This window comes from Podarcis pityusensis (assembly GCF_964106645.2).
Source record: "Podarcis pityusensis genome assembly, chromosome: 1".
NCBI lineage: Eukaryota > Metazoa > Chordata > Lepidosauria > Squamata > Lacertidae > Podarcis > Podarcis pityusensis.
Window position 1 is genome coordinate 20946671 of NC_138028.1, and position 18670 is coordinate 20965340.

The following is an 18670-nucleotide window of genomic DNA, read 5'->3' on the forward strand; positions in this document are numbered from 1 at the left end:
ATACAGAACAGATTGGAGAACTGGGCTCAACCATAGGGAGGTTCTACACTTAGGTAGGAAGAACCAGCTGCACAAATATGAGATGGTGGACGCCTGGATTACTAGTAGTACAGGTGAAAAGGATCTAGGGGTCTTAGTAAACCACAAGCCTAGCATGAGTCAACGGTGTGATGCAGCAGCAAAAAAGCCAAATGCTATTCTAGGCTAGTCTCAGCAATGAGATAGGATCCACCACTGAACGGACTCCCATAGGTCAATCATCATAAAAAATGCCATCTGGAAAGCAAACACCTCAAGAGAGTTTCCTGTGTTCAGACATAATACCAATCCATGGCTTGTTTGGGTGGATGTTATGTTTGATGCGCCTCTTACTGATGTATCCAGACACCATGTCTTCTTTCTTCAGAACTTTCTTTGCTTTTCTATTTTCTTGTCTCATGTGTCTGTAGGTTGGCAATTGTATGGAGCTTGGGGTAGTGGCAAACAAAGCATGGTTAAACATGGCTCGGGAGTTCAGGCACAATGCCAAACAACAGTTAAAGCAAGTCCTGGTCTGTAAGGCAAGCAGTCTGTGGTTTGCTGCCCAAAACAAACCATGGTTAGTCTGCACTAGGTTCAGACATTCAAACAAACCACATTCTGGCTCAACAAACCACAGATTGGCTTTATATGCAAACTAGGCAATGACTATATTATTGTCACTGGATCTAGTAACAGAAATGTCATTCTTTACAGGTTACTTTCAGAGGAACACAATGCCTCATTTCAATCTGTATTTGATTTTTGCTGGACTCTTAGCTGTTGCTAACTGTCAGACCGGTCAACCAGGCAATTTACCCTATGAGAAGATAGCCCCAGGGAATACTGAGTTTGCCTTTAAATTCTACCGCCAGGTTGCTTCAGAGGCTCATAAGAAAAACATTTTATTTTCTCCTATAATCATTTCCATGCCCTTGGCTTTGCTGGTGCTGGCAGCCAAATCTACCACTCGGAGTCAGCTTTTGTCAGGACTTTGCTTTAACCAGACAGATATCAGCGAGCAGGAAATTCATAGAGGTTTCCGTCATCTTATCCAGAAGCTAAACAGTACTGAGAACGAAATCCAATGGAGCATTGGGAATACCCTTTTCCCAAATAAGAAATTTAAGCTGCGGACAAAGTTCTTGAATAATGTCAAATATTTTTATCAGGCTGATGTTCTTCCTACTAACTTCGAGAATGCTACAGAAGCCGAGAACCAAATCAATAACTACATAAAGGAGAAAACCCATGGAAAAATAACTGATATTGTCAAGGATCTTGATACAAGAGCTATATTGGTTATTATAAGTTTTCTTTACATGAGAGGTAAGTCAGATGGAGTTTACTTTATTATTATTGCAGGGTGTTGTAACTAACTTAAAATGTCCACTGCTTAAGCACTAGTGCTAGATACTGCTCAATCTGTTGTATCTGTTGCAGGAGAGCCAACTTGAATAAAATACTGGGGGGCCCAGGTAAGTCTTGCCCCACCAAATTGAGCACATGGCAGAGCACATGCAGACCATTTGAATGGCAATGTCTATCAACTTGAGGGCAGGGGAGGAAAAATGACCTTCTCCAATGGTATTGCCCTGCTGGTAATAACTAACCTTCAACATTATCACTCTTTCTGCTTGTAATGAGATGGGTTCATTTGGGAAGAAGAGCTACAGAAACTGCGTTCAGCATAGCATGTAGTCTCCCGCCACCCTGGAGCTTTCCCTATTGGCTCAGAATAAGGCAAATACCATCGGTTTCTTCTGTATTCAGATGAATACTGAACCAAACCATGAGGGCAGACAGATTTGGGCCTTGTCAGACTAGAAGCAGGATGCATACAAGGTGGGATAATTCAAAGCAGGGCCCCTGAAGAACTCTGTAGTGCTTTGCAGATTCAGCTCTTTAAAAAAGAAAAAGAAAGCTTCTCGCGAGCATCAGCTAAAAAGTTGAAATATACTCAGAGTCGAGTGTGGATTTCATGCTCTTTATTCAGCTCATAGTAATGAGGAATGAAAGTTCCCCCACAATATCTGCTTTATATACATTATTTACACAATGGGCCGCACGTGATTGGCTAATTCCAGGATTCTCCTGTAGGCCAATCAGGTTGTGGATTCACTTCCTCCTGGAGCTGGATTAGGTGGCTCCTGTGGACCAGTCATACTGCTGCATTGTTCTAGGACCAATCAGACTGCTGCATTTTGGATGCTATTTAACTCAGTACATAACAAAAGTGTATTCTCTTAACTTCCTGCGTACATAATTATTCCTGGGTTAAATGATGGGGGAAGGGAAAGCAAAAGGTGAGGGAAGAAAGAGCTCTATTGTGATTGATAGGTTAAACTTGTAATTGGGGCAATACTGTGGTACCTCGGGTTACATACGCTTCAGGTTACAGACTCCGCTAACCCAGAAATATTACCTCGAGTTAAGAACTTTGCTTCAGGGACTTCCGGGGTGGTGCCATCGGCAATGGCGGACTCCCTCTGAACTGGAGGGACTAGCTCCGCGGGAAACGGGTCTTCTCCGCTACGGCGAAGCGGGGACCCTTTCAAAAATCACAGGCGGATGAAGCCTGTGACCATGGGACTCGGTGGGCACCTTTAGCGCCCCCCCAACTCGCTAAGGAACCCACTAACGGGCTCCGAAGTGAAGAGGGGGAAGTGGCGCGGTGCTGTGAGTCAACTGCTATTTCCGTGGAGCGAAGCCGCATAGCCGTTGCCGGAGAGCGCTGCCTTTTTCCTGGGACAATTTGGACTCTAAAATAAGCACCCGTGAGTACTTAGACTTTGAACAACTGGACATTAGATGGGGACTTGCGAGCAGAAAGGAATTGGATCTTAAAAATCTATTTCAATTTGGTACGGAACGGGAAGGTCTAAACAGGAAGTCAGCCTTCCGTTCTTCTGTAGACAGAATAAAGCAAAGACAACGTAAACTAGAGCTTAGAAAATTGCTTTTAAAGGATTGAATTTCATCATTTAAAATTGTGGAACCCCCCTTCGACAGCAGGAGAAGAAGGGGGATCTTTTTTGGACTGTTTAAAGTGAGTTTAAAGTAAAGCAACTTTCCTCCGTCCTGATCCTGGAGCGGGGTGTCAGGACTGACGTTTGAAGTTCATTGACCAGAGACAAACGTTTTTGACAGATAGCTAAAAGAAGAGAAACATAGTGATTCCACTGTCTTCCTTCGCATTTTAAAGGAACAAATATTGACAAAGTATCTCAAAAAGGGAAACTTTGTTGCAAGATCAAATAGAAGTTTTCCCCCTAGAGGGAGACTGTGAAACTGTAACCAACTCCAGGGAGCCGGCAGCTGTTTACAGATTACAATCGTGGGAATAGGCATTTGACCTTGCAGGACAATGTATTCAGAAGCTTTGTTGTGTGCTTTCTACAAAACAAATGCCCTACTGGAACAGTTACATGAGAAGGTGAATTTGATGACGACTTCGACTAGAAATTTTGAACAGGCAGTGGGAAATTTTGAACAGACAGTGGGAAAATATGTGGAGCCCACCCAGGAATTAAATCAGGAGTGTGTCCTGACAGAACAGGCCCAACAGGAATATGAGTTTTCGGATTTGACAAATGAACTTGGAAAAAGCCAGATTTGGAAAGAAAAAGTTTGGTTTGGCTTGGAAATGGGGGGCTGGATTGACCCCCCTATGCTGGGATGTTTGGACTTTTCAAATCTGGCAATGGGCCGTGAGATGTTTGGGATTGTGGGGGCTCTTAATTTTGGAGGGTCTTTGGAACATGCTTCTAAATACCATATGGAATTCAGTGCTGAATATGGAAAAGGGGCTGATCTGTCAAGAAGGGTTAAAAATATTGCCAAGCTGGAGTTACCACAAGCAGGAGACAAGGGAAAATACAGTTACAAATATGAAGAAGAGCTGCAAAAGGGACATGGAAGAGACTTGAGGGCCTCGGATATAAGGTTGCCAGGTTAATGGGCCAGATCGATGGGATAATAAGGACTGACAAAACCCGGAACCAGGAGGAAGGGACGTTGGATGAAGATTGGATCTGTTTGTATTTCTTTTTTCTATCATTAGAACTGTTTTATAAAATTGATGAATGTCAGAAAAATGTTGGAATGAAATTACTCGGCTTTAGTAAAGATGTTTAAAGAATTATGAAAGAATATTATGGTTATGAGAAGTTGGTAAGGATAAGATTTAAGTTTTAAGCTTTAAGGTTTATTTTCTTATAGAAAGATAAGATTAAAACTGTTTAGGGTAATGTAATGACAGAATATTATGAAATATGGAAAGGATTTGCTGGGATAATTAATAACTAGGATACAAAGAAAGGGAGGAGGAGGAGGTCAAAGAAAGAAGGTAATGACAGTTGAGGATTCGAGAATAATGAATTTGTCTTTAAATGTTCTTAAATTGTATTTTTGTTTTTTTTCTGTCTTTTTTCTTATTTTTGAATTTGTCTTCGTATGGTTGGAAGGGTTTTTTTTTTTAACTTTGTTAACTATTTTTATTTTGTATTTTCTTCTGCTTTTATTTTATGTTGTAACACTTTGAAAATTTCAATAAATATTTTATTAAAAAAAAAAAGAACTTTGCTTCAGGATGAGAACAGAAATCATGCTCCGGCGGCGTGGCGGCAGCAGGAGGCCCCATTAGCTAAAGTGGTGCTTCAGTTTAAGAACAGTTTCAGGTTAAGAATGGACCTCCGGAACGAATTAAGTTCTTAACCTGAGGTACCACTGTAGTTTTAACTGGAAAGCAAATCCCTTTTAGTTGTCCCTCCATGTCTTATTAAAAGTGTGCAGCACAAAGGACCCTGGCCCAGTTTGTTCACAATTTGGCAGGTGTCTGATCAAATGGCAGCTCTCTCATACTTGCAAAGGTCAGACCCACAAAGCACTACAGGATATTTAAGTGACTCATTTTTTTTGCACACCCCAGAATTGTAACATCAGCCTTTGCTGGAAATAACACAGCATCTGTCCTTTTGAAATTTTGCAGGAAATTTTGCATGTGATCTTGCCTGCAAATTCCATTCAATTCCCCACCACTACCACCATAAGAATGCTAATGGGAATTAGTTGCAACTTTGTAGACTTTATCAATGTTAGAGAGGCTGTTATGCCTACAAATTCCATCACGTTCTAGCAAAAGGGGGGGGGGAGAGTTACAATCACTGTTGTTCTTCAGATAATGAAGGGGAGGTGGACTAAGCAGATAGACTGACAGCTGAATCAAGCAGGTTACAATGAGACTTCTGGGTTGGTGCCTCCGGTAATGGTGGAATTCCTCTGATCGGGAGGAATTTGCTCCGTGGGAATTTGGGTCTGGCCGCCACGGCGAAGGCGGAGACCCGCAAAAAATCACAGGCGGGAGAAGCCTGTGAACGTGGGATTCGGCGGGCACCCTTTGCGCCTCCCCTACTTGTGGGGAAACCCGGTTTCGGGGGTCTGGAGCGACGTGGGGTGAGCGGCGCGGTGCTTCGAATCGTCTGCTTCTTCCACGGAGTGAAGCCGCATAGCTGTTGCCGGAGAGCACTGACTTTTTCCTGTGGACAATTTGACTTCAAAGTAATTACCCGTGAGTAGAGCTGAAGCGGGAGAATTGGATTTTTAAATGTTTAATATGGTATTGAAACGGGGAGGTTCAATACAGGAAGTCCACCTTCCCCTTTTGTAAATAGACTGAAGCAATGAGGCTGCAAGCTGAAATCTTGGAAAGCCTTTTGTAAAAGACTAAATTTCCATCGGTAAAGAACATTAAACCCCCCCTTGGAGGCAGGAGAAGAGGGGGGGAAGTTGTGGACTGAGTATGCCTTCAGGAGAGAGTGAAGAGAGCTAAAATACCGCCGCTCTGACCCTGGAAACGGGCTGCTAGCAGGACTGATGTTTTTTGGATTGTTCATTGACAGCATTTAGAACGTTCATTGACAGTTAGCTAAATAAGAGAAATACATTGTTTCTACTGTCTCCGGCTGCTTTTAAAAAGGAGTAAAAGTAATTGAAAACCTAAACTAACTTTGGATTGTTTGAACTGTGTTTAAAAGAGGACATTATTGACTAATATAAATAGAAACTGTTTTCCCCTAGTGGAAGCCTTTGAAACTGGTTGCTTTATAAGAGCTGGACTAGGGGAATTTCCAGCTGCAAGATAAAAAACTGTGAGACTCTGAGACTGACCTTGAATCTTTTAAGTGTTATGGCAAATGGAAAGGAAAAAACAGACCAGTCAACGGCTGAAAAAACATTAAGGTCTGGGAGGAATTGGCAGCAATCCAGGAGAGGCTCAACATCAGGTCCCCCTGCTTCTTCTGCTGCTGCCTCTGCACCAGCACACTCAAAACCAAGAGGAATGTGGACAGAAGAGGCCTTAGCGGTTGTATTACATAAGATAAATGATTCACTGGAACAACTTCACAAGAAAATAGACGTGATAAATGCGAAAGTGGATGTTGCAATTACTAAAATCGACTTAAATACAAAAAGTATAAACAATACCAATACAGAAACCATCCAGAAATTGATACAGGAATCTACTTTGATACGGCAAACTGCGGAGGAAGCCAGGGAGAAAGCCGTTGCTGCTGAATGTAAAGTAACACAACTGGAGAGAGAGAAGGTACCAGCCCTACAGAGGCAACTTGATGAACATAAGTTGACGCTTGCTATGATTGAACTTAAAGAAAAACAGACGAATCTGAGGATTAGAGTTCACCTTTGGTGGACATGCCCAAGGATTAAGACATTCTGGGAGATGATTTATAACGAAATGAAAAAGGTATTTAAATATACCCTCCTGAAGAAACCAGAGGCCTTTCTCCTGGGCATGGTCGGCCAATTGGTGCTAAAGAAGGATAGAATTTTTTTTACGTATGCAACAACAGCAGCAAGAATACTCATCGTGAAGCTGGATAAGATACAAAGACTTATTGGAAAATAAAACCCCAAGGTGGCTGTCACCAATGGAAGCAAAAGCTCTGAAAAGGCTCAGTATGGAGGCCAAATGGCCGACATATTGGGAAATTTTGGAGCAAGAAGGAGATAAATTGAGATTGCAGAGTTTTGAAAAATTAAAAAATAAAGTGAGAGATTGGCTCCACTACTATCAGATAATGGAGGCATATAATTTGGATAAGAAAATAGGCTTCCAAGAGGAAAAGTCAAAATTAGAAACAGAATTGTTAGAACCCAAAACTAAAAATTTGTCAAGAATGTATAACTTGCTGTTGAAATGGAATACTCAGGATGAAACGGTGAAATCTGCTATGATTAAATGGGCACAAGATGTTGGCCATAATATTATGTTTGCTGACTGGGAACAGTTATGGACCACAGGTATGAAGTTTACGGCATGTAATGCCCTAAGAGAGAATATTATGAAAATGATATACAGGTGGTACATGACCCCAGTCAAGCTTGCAAAAATTTATCATTTGCCCGATAACAAATGTTGGAAATGTAAAGAAACTGAAGGTACATTCTTTCACCTTTGGTGGACGTGCCCAAAGATTAAGGCTTTCTGGGAAATGATATATAATGAACTGAAAAAGGTATTTAAATATACCTTTTTGAAGAAACCAGAGGCCTTTCTCTTGGGCATTGTCGGCCAACTGGTGCCAAAGAAGGACAGAACCTTTTTCATGTATGCTACAACAGCAGCAAGAATACTTATCGCAAAGTATTGGAAGACACAAGATCTACCCACTTTGGAAGAATGGCAGATGAAGGTGATTGACTACATGGAACTGGCGGAAATGACTGGCAGAATCCGAGACCAGGGAGAAGAGTCGGTGAAAGAAGACTGGAAGAAATTTAAGGACTATTTACAGAAATATTGCAAAATTAAGGAACTTTAGAAGGATGTTGGATAGAAACTAAGAGGTTTTTAGCTGTAATGCTTTAAAAGACATGGAAAAAAAGGTTAACAAGTGGGTAAAAGATTAATGGTAAGGATTTGCTGAACCAACAAATTGAATTGGAATACAAAGAAGGGAGGTATGAGGAGGTCCGGGGAAATAAGAGTAAGGAAGATAGGTTATGGAACATTACTGTGTTTTTAACTGTTTTATTTTGTATGGTTTTTTTTTCTTATTTTTTACTGTTTTTGTTATATCTTAAAACTTTATACTTTTTCTTTATTCTGTACTTTCATGTATCTTTAATAAATATCTTTAAAAAAAAAAAAAAAGAATACTCATCGTGAAGTATTGGAAGACACAAGATTTACCTACCCGGGAAGAATGGCAGATGAAGTTGATGGACTATATGGAACAGGGGAAATGACTGGCAGAAATCCGAGACCAGGGAGAAGAGTCGGTGGAAGAAGACTGGAAAAAGTTTAAAGACTATTTACAGAAATACTGTAAAATTAATGAATGTTAGAAGAATGTTGGAATGAAGTTATATGGCTTTAGTAGAAATGTTATAAGGAATTAAGTATAAATAGATTAATAGAATATTAAAGGAAAAATAAGGTTAGAATGTGTTAAGATAATTATAGGATAGAAAACAGAGGAAGATGGAAAGGAATTGCTGAAACAATTAATAGAAGTGGACTACAAAAAGGGAGGTGTGAGGAGGTCGTTGAAATAAGTGAATGAAGGATGGGATATTGAAGTTGTTTGATGTGTTTTGGATTGTTTTTGTTTTGTTTTGTTAATGTGTTGGTGTTGTGTGGTGTTTGTGTGTTGTATTGTACTGTACTTTTTGTGTATTGTTTAAATTGTTGGAAAAGCAATAAATATTTTTTTTTTAAAAAAAGCAGGTTACAATGAGCCTCAGACTGAGGTGAAGCACTGAACTGAGGTCCAAATTCCATCTTGAGGGTAGTGCATGTTTCTTGATGGAGCATCAAGAAGAAATATTTCACACTGTAAGCCAATTAAATGAGGAAAAACAACCAGGAACCATCAGTTCCCAGACTTTTAGGGCAGCTGGAGTGGAAACAAGATCTCCTAGCAGAACTCTGCAGACTCACTGTCTCTGGAAGCCTAGCGAATGGCTGCTTCTGAGATAATAATAATACTAATAATACTAATAATTATTTATTTATACCCCTCCCATCCAAACCAGATCTTATGGGAATGACCTGTACCCTTTTGTTTTTGTCCTCATTAGATTATTGGGAAAGTCCTTTTAATAGTCAGAACACTCGAGAAGAAGACTTCTTTGTGGATGAGCAAACAACAGTGAAAGTTCCCATGATGATCAAAGACAGCACTTTTAAGACGTACTATGATGAAAGTCTGTCCTGTGAGGTGGTGCAGCTCCCTTACAAAAGCGGTGCCATAGCATTCTTCATTCTGCCTGATCAAGGGAAACTGAAGCAAGTGGAGGATGGTCTGAACAGAGACGTCTTGCTAAAATGGATGAAATCAGTGAGGCAACAGTAAGTCTATGTGCTCTAGCAGACAAATCACCACAAAGGGGGCATTACACCTGGAACAAGCAGGACTTTAATAGCCATTCCTGCTCACTGGGTGACCTGAAGCAAGTCCGCATCTTTCAGCCTCAGAGCTGTTATTATCTTGTATGATTAAATAACAGGGAGCAGAACCCTTTGTTCCACCCTGATCTCTGTGGAAGAAAAGCAAAATCCATCAGTGCTAATAAGCCCACATCTCTTGCACAGATGTTTTCTGATTCTAGAGCGAAATGCTTACAATACAGATTCAAGTCCTTATTCAATGTGTCCATGGAACATGATACAATCTAGGGCTTCCTGTTCTCTTCACAGAGAACAGAAAATGCAAGCTACTGGACAACACTTCCCTGTTCTTTGGCGGTGGCGGGGGGGGGGGGGGATACACCCAACCTTTTATTTCATAAGTACATCGTAACAAATTACAATATAATTAATATTTAAAATATTAGATTTAGCGAGCATTAAAATTACTCTCGTGTGTGTGTGTGTGTGTGTGTACTAACCTTAGGCTGGTTATATAAATATATATTCAATAGGCACAAAAGAGGTTCTAATGGAGTTTACTATTCAAAGTTCTCATTGAGTACAGGTGTTACCATCTGCTAGTACTGCTTGAAAACAAACCCAAAGATGTCATGTACAGTGGACACAAATAGTGCGCACGCCTGGTATAAGTAGGAAGACACACTAGGACCACAACTTTATTAACATTTAAGAGAGGAAACCTGCCATGAACACTTAATTACAATGTGGGGGAGGGGGGAATGAGGCCACCTAGTGACCTCCTCCATCCCTCTTGTGGTGGATCAGCTTAAGCTTCAGTTCAGAGACTGAAAAGTAGCTACTTGGCCAATTATTAATCTTCCCAACCATGCTTAAAGTTCTCTAATCCCAAAGTCTCATCTCCCCTGAATTGTCTATGATAGTCCTTTTCACCTTCTTGGCACCTCTTCATTACCCAGACTGCCCCGTTAGCTGCAATCAGTTATTCATGGGAAGGACCATAGCTGAGTCACAGAACACATGCCTTGCATGCAGAAAGCCTCAGGCCTCATCTCAAGGCAGGGCTGGATTTCATGGCCTTTGTCTGAAATCTATGAGAACAGCAACCAGTCAACCAGCAACCAGCAACCAGGAATGGCCCATCCTGTTTCAATGCCTGAGGCAAAATGGGAAGGTGCTTTCCCACAGCTGTCTTGACACCAAAACCCACCCCCACCCCCTGCGAAACCTTCCTTATCTGAGTTCTAGTTAGCTCTCAAAAGATCTTGGCGAAAGCTGCTGACACTGCTTCCATCTCTTCTCCGTCGGTGGCAGGGTGGGTACAGCGCCCACAAGGGGACCACCTCTTGGGTGCCACTGCCCAATGCAGATGCTTCAGCCCATTGCATGGGCAGGCTGGCCCTGTTGTCAACAATACTAGGCTAAGAGGGCCAATGGTCTAAATCAAAAGAAGAGTCCTATTTTTTTATCCCTGATTTGTCCCTTAGAAAACACTGCAAAGTAAATAAATTCACCCATGGATTGGCAGTGAAACCAAAAGAAAACCTGCCCTGAAATAAAACTCAGGGGAGTGGTCTACATTTCTATGCAGCCTGTTTGTGATAATCTAAGCCTGTACTGCATTCTGGATTGGTGGGCTGGTTCAAGCAAACAGCAACTGTGTATTGAGGCTGTAGATGGGCTGTTTGTCTCCTTTGGCACCACATAGGGAGAATTGCTCCCACTACCACCACTGATGCACTTAGCATCTGAGAGAAGGAACAGTAGTCACATACAAAATGTTATATTCAGCAGAGGTCTATGTGTGCTTAAATCCACCATATTGACTCCATTCCTCTGACTGAAACATAATAAAAGTTGGGGGAAATGTTTAATCCAAAAGGAAATACACATTTTTAATTTAAAGCTGTGTGAATATTAGGTAGCATTTTTACACTGTTGTGCTTATTTTTACAACTTTAGCCTTGACATTTTTTATCTAGCCAAACTGTAAAGTGTCTACAAATTGTGTCATCTAAACATTTTCTAAGAGTGAAATCTTAATAGCCTCTGATTCTACTTTCAATAGGAGAATAGTACTTCACCTTCCAAAGTTAATGATTCGTGGACGCTATGATCTTACAGAGATACTAAGTAGAATGGGTATAACTGAATTATTCACAGACCAAGCAGACCTCTCTGGAATTACTGGGAAGCCTGAGGTGAAGGTTACTAAGGTAGGTTTATCAAAATTCAACATAGTGTAAGAATTGAACGTAAGACTCCACATTGATATGTTGCTTTCTGGGTCAGATATATATTTGAGGGTTCAAATAAAGTTGAGGTTTAGAGTACTTGAATGTGGCACCACACATGGAGATCGTTCCCTTGTAAGCAAAATTCATGTGCACAGTGTCTTCTACATGAAAACAAATACAACTTAAGATACACTTGTGCAATTTTTCACGTGTGGAAGAGTGCTCACATTTCCTTCCATCCAGAATTCATCTCAATAGATGAAAAAATCATGTGTGAAGCAAGTCTAAGATATGATCTCTAATAAGGCAAGGCTGTCCAGGCACCCTGCTCCTCAGGCTTCTATACAATACCCACAACTCTTTAAAATGCTGCGCTGACTCTGTGTTGGGAGCAGCATAGGGCTCATTGGTGTCATGGGACACAGACCATTGGAATCACACATCATTAAGGATCATTTTGGAGAGGAGAGATCATAAGGAATCCTTCTCAGTTTCTTCCTCCAGGCTAACAGGTGCAAGATGACACTTTACACACACACATGATTGGTTGGGCGGGTGAGATCAAGAGATCACGAGAGTAAGAAGTGACAAAGTCGACAAAGACTTTCAATGGATTCCTCTGAAGGAGCAGGAGTCTCTCATATACTTAACTCTGGGTCACTGTCTGTACTAATGTTTGTTTGCTTTCTTTACAGGCTATTCACCAAGCTTATTTAAATGTCCATGAGAATGGCACTGAAGCTGCAGCTGTCACTTTTATTGAAATTGGACCTACGTCCCTCCCACCTGAAATTAAACTAAATCGCCTGTTCATGTTCTTAATTATGGACTGGCTTACTGAGGCCATCTTACTCTTCGGGAAAGTTGCAGATCCCACAAAGAACTAAGAAGTCACCTAGTGCTCTTCCTGCAGCGCTGGCAGTTGGTGCCGCTTAAATATATAGCATGCGTGAAAAGATACTTAGATTTCATTTACTATGCTTGGGCTGTCACTATCACACCTTCTAAAACAAATCAAATGCTGATGCGATACACGGAAATCTATTAAAGCATTTTGTGTTTCTTTCTGCAGCAGAAAACGCTTAACCCAAAAGATGCATGCTAACCAGTGTGCGGTGCATATCATCCCTAAGATCGCAGTCTTGAAAAACATGTTATTAATTGGATGAAAGGAGTATGATCTTGACAGCAGCATCTCAGTCACTGTATGACAAGTTTGTAGATCAGAGGAAGGACAGCAGTGCCATCAAATATTCCCTGTTCCTCTATGCCAGGGAAGATGAACCTTAGGCCATGGGGCTGAATGTAAGCCTCTGAGATCCTTTCTATCTGGTTCTTGGGACTCTCCCAAGGTCACACTCTCTCCGAAGCCACACACCCTACCATATCTCCTTTGTACCTTCCTTTAATGGTTTGGACTGGCTGGAATGTGCCCTTATATGTCTTATAGGGTCTTTTTCTTCCTTTGTTGGAGGATAAAGAGAGGACCGCTCACCTTTTCCAGTGGGTGGCATTGTGGCTGGGCATCCAATAGTGGGCACCCAATAGTGCTCCAGCGCGGGGGCAGAGTTCGGCACCCCCTTCATGCGTATCCCTGGCCACATTGTCAGAGTTGGGTGGGGCCATGCCCAGCTGGTCCTGTTGGGCAATCAGCACTGGTGATGGGCAGGAGATTCACCCATGCCCCAGACACACCACGGTTAAAAGTGGGGTACAAACTAGCCTACTGTAAAAAGACAAACCTTGCATTCATTTCTCTACCCACTTTCGTCTCTGGCCCTGTGCCCTCCACCACTGAGAGAACCCCAAAGGGGATTCAGCCCTTGGGAGATAAAGTTTTCCCACCTTTGTTTTATGGCTCTCGAAGTATGCCATCTGGTAATTGGTCTAATATATTTAATCTCCACTTGCACACCATGAGCTATAGCTTATTCTTTCAAGCTAAGCCATTGGGGTGGGGGCAGAAGCAAACAAACAACTCTCCAAGCTTAGGTCTTCAGTCCACTGGCTGGTTCCCTCCTTGCTCCCCTACAGGACTCCAACAATCTAGTTTCCCCTCTAGAGAAATTAATAAAAATTTGTGGCACAGCTGATATGAAACTTTGAGCATGCAAACTAAAACAGAGAAGCAAGAAACTAACGCACACATGCAGTGGAGTGGGGTGGGAACAATGGGACTCCAAGAGACATTAGCACAAACAAAATGAGAGAAAACAAATGGAATGAAGGATGAATGATTAAGATACATAGGTGTTTGTTGTGGGTGGGTGGACTGGAAATGAGGACGGTCAGGCTGAGAAGGAGGACCCCATACCCCATTCTTCCACACACACCCCATGCCTACATTCTCCTAGAAGATAAAAGTGGTGGTTTGTTATGCCTTGGCCTTTTTCTGGGTTTTCCTGAAAGTGACTAGCTTTTCTTCCTGCTTGACAATCCACCCCTTGACAGCCCTGAATGTCTCTGGGCCATCCAACTTGACAGGCAGTGATCTGAGACTGGCTCAGTGGCCCTGGACACAGTTGAGTTTTCCTCTGGGTAAAGGCTCCATCTCAGTGGTAGCGTATCTGCTTTGAACACAGAACGTTTCTGAAGCTCTTCTTATCAAGAGAAAGGACATGTGAGGTGTTCTTTAGAAGTTGAAGCTGGCATGACAAACTAGTCTGTTTCCCCATTTCTCTCTCTCTCTTTCTCTTACATGGTTGTCTCGAGTTATTTATTATCTAAATAATGGCTTCTATTGTTTGATTTTCTGATTAACAAGCCAAACAAAAAGGGATTGTTTTGGGAGCAATTGATATAAACCGCTTTGCAAATACATAAATGTGCCCTGGCTCCTTGCGTAGCATGGAAAAATTGGGCGATTTCATGTTACTGAATCAGATTGCACAATTAACAAGGAGTTTAGAGGACGATCAGGGAGTGTCCAGTCTACTGAGCTATTTTCCCCCAACAATTCATTGCTGCCCCCTTTCTTTTCCAAGAAACGAAACCACTGACTAAGGAAATGCCCAGGGCTATAGAGGGGAACAGGTGAAGCAGGTGAAATCCTTCATTTTGACAAGACAAGTCACAGTGAATTATGTTAGTTGTGCATTCCAATCACAATGATTTGCAGGAGGGGCTTTAAAGTAAACATGGATTTGGGTTGTGGAGGTGTTATTGGGTTGGCCAAATTCTTTCCCAGTCATTCTTTTTCCTAATAACTGTTAAGAATTATAGCTCTCTCATTTATTCTTCATGGTGGGTACTTACAATGAACGTAAAAATCACCTAGCACAATGTTGTTCCCAACATCAAGTGGAGATGAATTTGCCACACCCCAACTCCCCTGAGAAGAAGACTCAGAATGATTTTGTCCTGGCGAGAAATTGGGGAAGGGTCATGTAGGCTATCAGGCCAACCCATCATATTGTAAGAACTGAACTAATGGAGCTTCTCAGGCCAGAACCCTGTTTGAAGGTTCAAAGAAGGTTCAAAGAAACAATTGCAGCTTTACAGACACTTCTGCAATGTTTGCGCATGTGGAAGGATGAACACTTTTCCTTCTATCCAGAATTCACCTCAATATATGGAAAAGTCATCATATGTGAAGCAGGACTAAGAGAAGATCCTTGATGAGGCAACGCTGTCCAGACACCCTGCTCCTTAAGCTTCTCCACAATTGCTAAATAACCTCCTACTTGGTCTAGGTTCTCCAGGCAATTCCAAACATAAAACAATGCCCACAGCTCTGTTTACAATGTTGTTCTGGCTCTGTGGTGGGAAGACTGTAGGGCTCATTGATGTCATGGGATACAGACCAGTTTCCCTTTCTGGCTGCCACCTTCAATGGTCAGTAAAAGTCATCAAGAGATGAGCACATAGCTTTTCTGCAAGTGCTCAGTCATGGTGCTCTCCCACTGAACTATAGATGCACTCTCTTAAAGGTGATAAAGATGGGGAAATGGAGTTAGACAAGTTAGTCATGCCACTTCCTGCTTCTCAGAAGCATCTGCCATATCTGTCCTATAGATAAGAAAGCCTCTGGGACCTTTTGTATGCAAAGCAGATGCTCTATCACTGAGCTAGAGCCCTACTGCAAAGAAATTACTGTCAAAATTAATGCAACCTCATAAAAGTTAGAGAGAGGGGAAACTGGGGTTAGACTGGTTGGCTATACCAGGTCCAGCTTCTCAGAAGCATCTCCCAATCTCCCAAAATCTTCAGGAACCACGTAGCAATTGGGTGCTTTTGGTAACACACGTGTTAAGATCAGGAACACCTATCAGTTTTAAAGGTCACTTGAAAATGTTGCAGATGTGTGGGAGGCTTCTACACCCATTCACTTGAATGCAGGTAAACTCCAGGGTGTGATTGGGGACCCTGATTAATCGGGATCCCTGAGAGTTCTACTCATGTTCAAGCAAATGCTACTAGACTTTCTCCATGCAACCAAAAGAAATATAGCTTTAGATCTAAGGCTTCCATATAGAGTTCCTTGCATTCCCAGAGGGCCTGCAACTACCCACATCCTCCTTCTAATGCTCTGTGAATTACAATGTGTCACGGCTAAAATGGCCGCTGTTTCTTTAATGCGAATAAAGCTGGGTCAGCATGACTCAGCGGTCTGCACCAAGTTGTATATATAAGTGAGAAACGTTAGTTTGTTGCTGTGGCTGGTGTTTGGGTTGGTTGGTTAGTGCTGGTGTGTATAGTTATTCAGTCGTGTTTTGCACAAGGACTTTTAAGAATAAAACTCTGCAAGGATATTCTCGTGGACTCTTTTATGCAGACAAGGGTCCGAGGACCAGGCTGAAGAGACAAAGGGAGGTCAGAACCCTTTCCTTCTTTTATTTGCTTTTTACAAACACTGACAGGTTATGGGCCCAGTGTTTCTGAGCATGTGCAGAGTGCAAAACGACTGACAGCATCTCAGCAGGGAGCTGGTGAGTCCTGGTGGTGTATGGAGCCAGTGGCTGTGCGTTGGAGCAGTTGGTGGCAAGCTGTAACTGTCTGCAGCGACGCTGGAGCAGCTAGGATCTGAGGATCAGGAAAGCACTCAGCGTCGGCTACTGGAACAGTTTGAACTACTGGAGGACCACAGTAGGTGACTCACAGAGTGGCTACACCAGTTGCAGAGCCAGGCAGGACCTGAGGGTCAACAGAGGCAGCAGCTAGAAGCCGGTGAGTACCAGCCAGGACCATCCAGTCGGACTCTAAAGAGAGAGTCAGGAGAGATTGCTGGAGGCCCCACAGAAGGGGCTCAGCAAGCACCAGCAGAGATGGCAGATTTCCAGTCTTCCCAAGTTGTAAATATTGGGGCAGGCATCCCTTTTGAACTTCTCTCAGAAAACAACTGGCTGAGTTGGTCAATTAAAATGCAGCAGTTGTTAAGGAGAGATGGACTATGGGACTGTGTTGAAACAGGTTTTGAGAACTGACTCTGCTGAGAAAAAACGGCTAGATGAAAGGGCTCGTGCCCAAATTATGCTGTGTTTGAGCAACTCTCAGTTATTGCATGTAGCAAATGCCAGCACAGTGTTTGAGTGCTGGAATTTATTAAGGGCAATGCATGTCAGATAAACTGCTGGAACTATAATTTATCTGACCAGAAGACTGTTCAGGACTGTTATGAAAGAAGGTGAGAGTTTGGCAACTCATCTTCAAACGCTGAAATCTCTGTTTCTTCAACTGCAGCAGAGAGGTAAGCGTTATGATGAGACTGACCAAACCTACATTATCCTTTCAAGTTTGCCTGAAAGCTGTTTGCCTGTGATTAACAGCATGGAGAGTATGCATCCCCGAGATCTGACCCTTGAGTATGTGGTTGGAAGATTTCTGAAAAACGCACAGAGAAACGCAAGAAAACTTGGATGCAATTATCTAAGACGCATGTCGAAATAGAAACATAAAAGAACTAAATGATACAGACTCCCAACAGATTTATAGTCGTCAAAAAACCGAGCTGAAGAAGGTGTGTACTCCGAAACAGGGCCCTGTCCTGGTTACCACCACTGAACCGTACATCTGATTCACACTCCGGATACTCCTTTTTGGCCCCATTTGATCCTTCATTCTTTATTCTTTATTCTAATTTTATATAATGTGGACTCGTTTTGACTGCTATTGAGACTTGTATAAAACAATTGTTGTGCACTGGTATTTCATGTACCTTTGTACTATATCATTGTATATTTGAAACGACATTATTTCTGCACTTAAACGTTGTATCCAAATGTCAGGGAACTGCCATCGGAAGGAAGGGAAGTGAAAGGGCTCACACAGGTTGGGAGAGACTCAGCAGCTGAAGAGGGAACCAGTAGGGGGAGAGGAGCTGAGCTGAGGGAAAGGGAGCTGGAGGGATGGCTCAGAGACACTTCCAGCGAAAACAGTGGGGAGGTTTCAGGACCTCCTGTAGGGACACCCACTCCTCGCCGGAAACTGTCACGCAGAGAGTCCAGAAGACGTGTTTCCGTTAAGGAGCTTTTATGTTGGAAGCGATTCCGAAAGCAACCACTGTCGGAATCTGCCAGCGACTGACGGAGCCATGTTTAAGGGGCTCCGTTACAGACAGAGGTTTGCAAACTTGACCAAACTCTGAGGGACTAGGATTTTACACACAAGCAGCTCATCGTCCCATCACAGCATTCCGACAGTCTTCGTGAGCAGCTTGTGCAGGAGAAGGCATCATGAGCAACCCAGCCGGAACCGGAGAAGCAGGAGCTGGAGCGGGTCCAAGCCTGGAAGAAAGGTACCGGGTGTTGGAGGTCCAGCTAGCGCTGCAGACGGCGAGGCTTGAGGAGAGGAGGGCTCAGGATGCAGACAAAAAGGGGAAAGACACCCAGCTCGTCAGAAAGGTACCAGGATTGGTGCAGAAGTTTGGGGGGGAGCCCAAAGACTATCATGGCTTTCGGACAGAGATGCAATATGCCCTCAATCTGCAGTTTGATGAATTCCCTGACGAGGAATCACGAGTGGCTTTCGTGATTGGGCATCTTGAAAAGGGGGCGAGAGACTG

The 18670-nt window shown here is 42.7% G+C and overlaps 2 protein-coding genes across 2 annotated transcripts in view; one reads left to right on the forward strand and one right to left on the reverse strand.

The window, feature by feature from the left end:
• LOC308469620 (serine protease inhibitor 2.1-like) overlaps window positions 1-18670 on the reverse strand; it is a 300956-nt gene that overhangs the window by 185876 nt on the left and 96410 nt on the right. The window lies entirely within an intron of this gene.
• LOC308463381 (alpha-1-antiproteinase 2-like) lies at window positions 756-12557 on the forward strand (the record flags this gene model as incomplete). The annotated part of the gene is made up of 4 exons (XM_080981719.1): window positions 756-1347; window positions 9124-9394; window positions 11502-11649; window positions 12366-12557. The coding sequence occupies 4 exons, from the start codon at window positions 756-758 to the stop codon at window positions 12555-12557; spliced, it is 1203 nt and encodes a 400-aa protein (XP_080837845.1).